Raw genomic sequence first — 2,500 nt, 5'->3', positions numbered from 1 at the left:
CATCCTCTCTGTGTAAAACTCACAAACTAATGTTGTGTGAATGAGTGTGTCCTGATGGTCCTGCCCGGTGTCTTTTGAACACACTTCTCTGCATAGCCCTTGAATAGAGGATAAATCAAATGTACGTTAAGTGCTGAAGGACAGTTTGTGTGTGTGCGTGTGTGTGTGTACGTGTATGCATGTGACTGTATATGTGTGGATGGATGGATGTGTGTGTGTGTGTGTGTGTGTGTGTGTGTGTGTGTGTGTGTGTGTGTGTGTGTGTGTGTGTGTGTGTGTGTGTGTGTGTGTGTGTGTGTGTGTGTGTGTGTGTGTGTGTGTGTTGTGTGTGTGTGTGTGTGTGTGTGTGTGTGTAGATGGATGTATCCTTTTCCCATAATTGCTTAGTCACTCTGTGCTCAGTAGTCAAATCCCTTACCTTGCAGCTCGTGCCACTGTCACCCAACCCGTGTGTGCAGGCTTTGAGCCGCCATGGAGGACAGTGTCACTGACCTGAATGTGATGTGACAGCACTTTGTGGCAGCTGCAGAGATATCCCTCTTGATCCCTCCATGTTGGCTCCCTATGTCCATACCCATTGACCTCTGTCCACACACATTTCCTAGTGGGCAAAAAGTTTAACATATGGGCTTGAATGACACAGCAAAATAACTGTAAGACAGAGAATGGAATGTAAACAATTGTAAAAACAAAATAATAATAACAACAAATAAACAAAGAGGCTCTTTTTTTGGCTCTGATAGTGGTCAAGGAATGTGCTGACATTGTGGGTGGGCTGAGTTCCTCATTGTAGTGACTCACCGGTGATGTCTCATGTGTACTTAGGCAGGCTGGAAGGTTGCAAAGTTGCAAAGTCACTTTGACGACAGTTGGGAGGATCTCGCTCTGGGAAGATTAATTTAACAGAAAGTGCCACGTTGCGTTAATCCAGCCATTTAAAACAAATTCATTAATTAAATAGATTAAGTCGTTAATATTTCTGAACCGACTCACAATTCTCCTTGGCAGACAGATGAAGGAGATCTAGACCATGTGTATTATATGCAATATATGCACTGTATATTTTATATACCCTCCTGACAACAACAACAACAACAACAACAACAGCATCCAAAAAGCCTAAAAATAGGCCAGCCAGACCAGTTTAGTTTCAGTTCATCTCCCAATGTCCTTAGTCTTGACCCCTGAGGCGTTGCATATGGATGTATACAATATGTATGTCTGTCTGTCTGTCTGTATGCATAGAGAACATACAGTCTAAATTCTCCCTCGTTAGGTTCTCTCTCGGGCGTTTAGAGGAAACGAAACCTGACATCTTCACACCCACCTGACTGCCAACACGTGTAGATGTTCAGCTCGGATGCTCCATTGGTTGTGAAGGTTTTGGTGATCTTGTGCTGCGCCAGTTACAAACTAAAAGTTAAAATACACAGTAAATATTTACACCCATTGAGATATAGAGAACCTTAATTTTACATTAATTTATTTCAATGTTCTATGAGGAAAATATAAATATTAGGAAAAAATATACATCTGGATGAATTAAGTATCTATCTATCTATCTATGCATCTATCCATCTATCTATCTATCTATCTATCTATATATCTAACTATCTATCTATGCATCTATCCATCTATCTCTATATCTATTTATCTATCTATCTGTCTATCTATGCATCTATGCATCTATCTCTATACCTATCTACTGTATCTATCTATCTATCTATTTATCTATCTATTTATATGTTTTTTGGTTGCCACATCAGCACATTGCGTTGGTACAGAACTGTAGTTGTAATGTGCCTATTGTGTCAGAATAAGAGACACATTTTGTCTGGGTGTTGCTAAAAAAAGATATGGTGGCCAGAGTGAAAGGAGCATAGTCCCATTTAAGGGTTAGACATGGAGGTTAATTTAGAAGGTAGCATTATAATTTGGAGGTTTCTTTAAGAGCTAGCGTTATTCTTTCTGCAGGCTCTGGGTTGAGACTATTACTAGGTTAGATACAATTAGATTCAACTTTAGTGTCCCTGTACAGAGACAACTAAATGCAGTTAGCGTCTAACCAGAAGTGTAACAAAGCAGAAAAATGCAATGTTAACAGTATAGACAGGTGGTGTGGTATAAACAGTACAGTGATTTCCTGTGTATTAGCCGCAATGTGTATAAGCCGCAGGACAGTGTTTTATGCCAGTTTAAAGAAACAAAGCCATAATGACACCATATTACTGTAACTGCCTCCGTCTATTAAAGTCTGAAGTATCTGAAGAAGTTTTGCAAAATCAATGCAATACTGTATAGTAGGTCGCGGTTAATAGTTGGGAAATTACAGTATGGCATATGATACAATGCAGACAGTACTATACAGTTAAGCAAGCGGTATAGTTTACATTAAGGATATGTGCAGTCAGTGTATTAACGGTAGCATTATATGATCACAATAAATATGGATATGCAGTATAAACAATGCATATACAGATATGTACAGTAGGCACAGATG

General features: G+C 39.4%; 1 protein-coding gene across 1 annotated transcript in view; it reads left to right on the top strand.

Annotated features, from left to right (window-relative positions):
• The first annotated feature begins 1,902 nt into the window (after nt 1-1,902).
• nrcama (neuronal cell adhesion molecule a) overlaps nt 1,903-2,500 on the top strand; it is a 29,763-nt gene continuing 29,165 nt past the window's right edge. Inside the window, exon 1 of the mRNA XM_062517452.1 lies at nt 1,903-1,908. Within this exon, the coding sequence (XP_062373436.1) occupies nt 1,903-1,908 (6 nt within the window). The remainder of the gene's footprint in view (nt 1,909-2,500) is intronic.

The sequence above is a fragment of the Sardina pilchardus genome, chromosome 17 (genome assembly GCF_963854185.1).
Source record: "Sardina pilchardus chromosome 17, fSarPil1.1, whole genome shotgun sequence".
Lineage (NCBI taxonomy): Eukaryota > Metazoa > Chordata > Actinopteri > Clupeiformes > Clupeidae > Sardina > Sardina pilchardus.
Note: the sequence above shows the minus strand (reverse complement) of the source record. Positions and strands in the feature narration are given on the sequence as shown.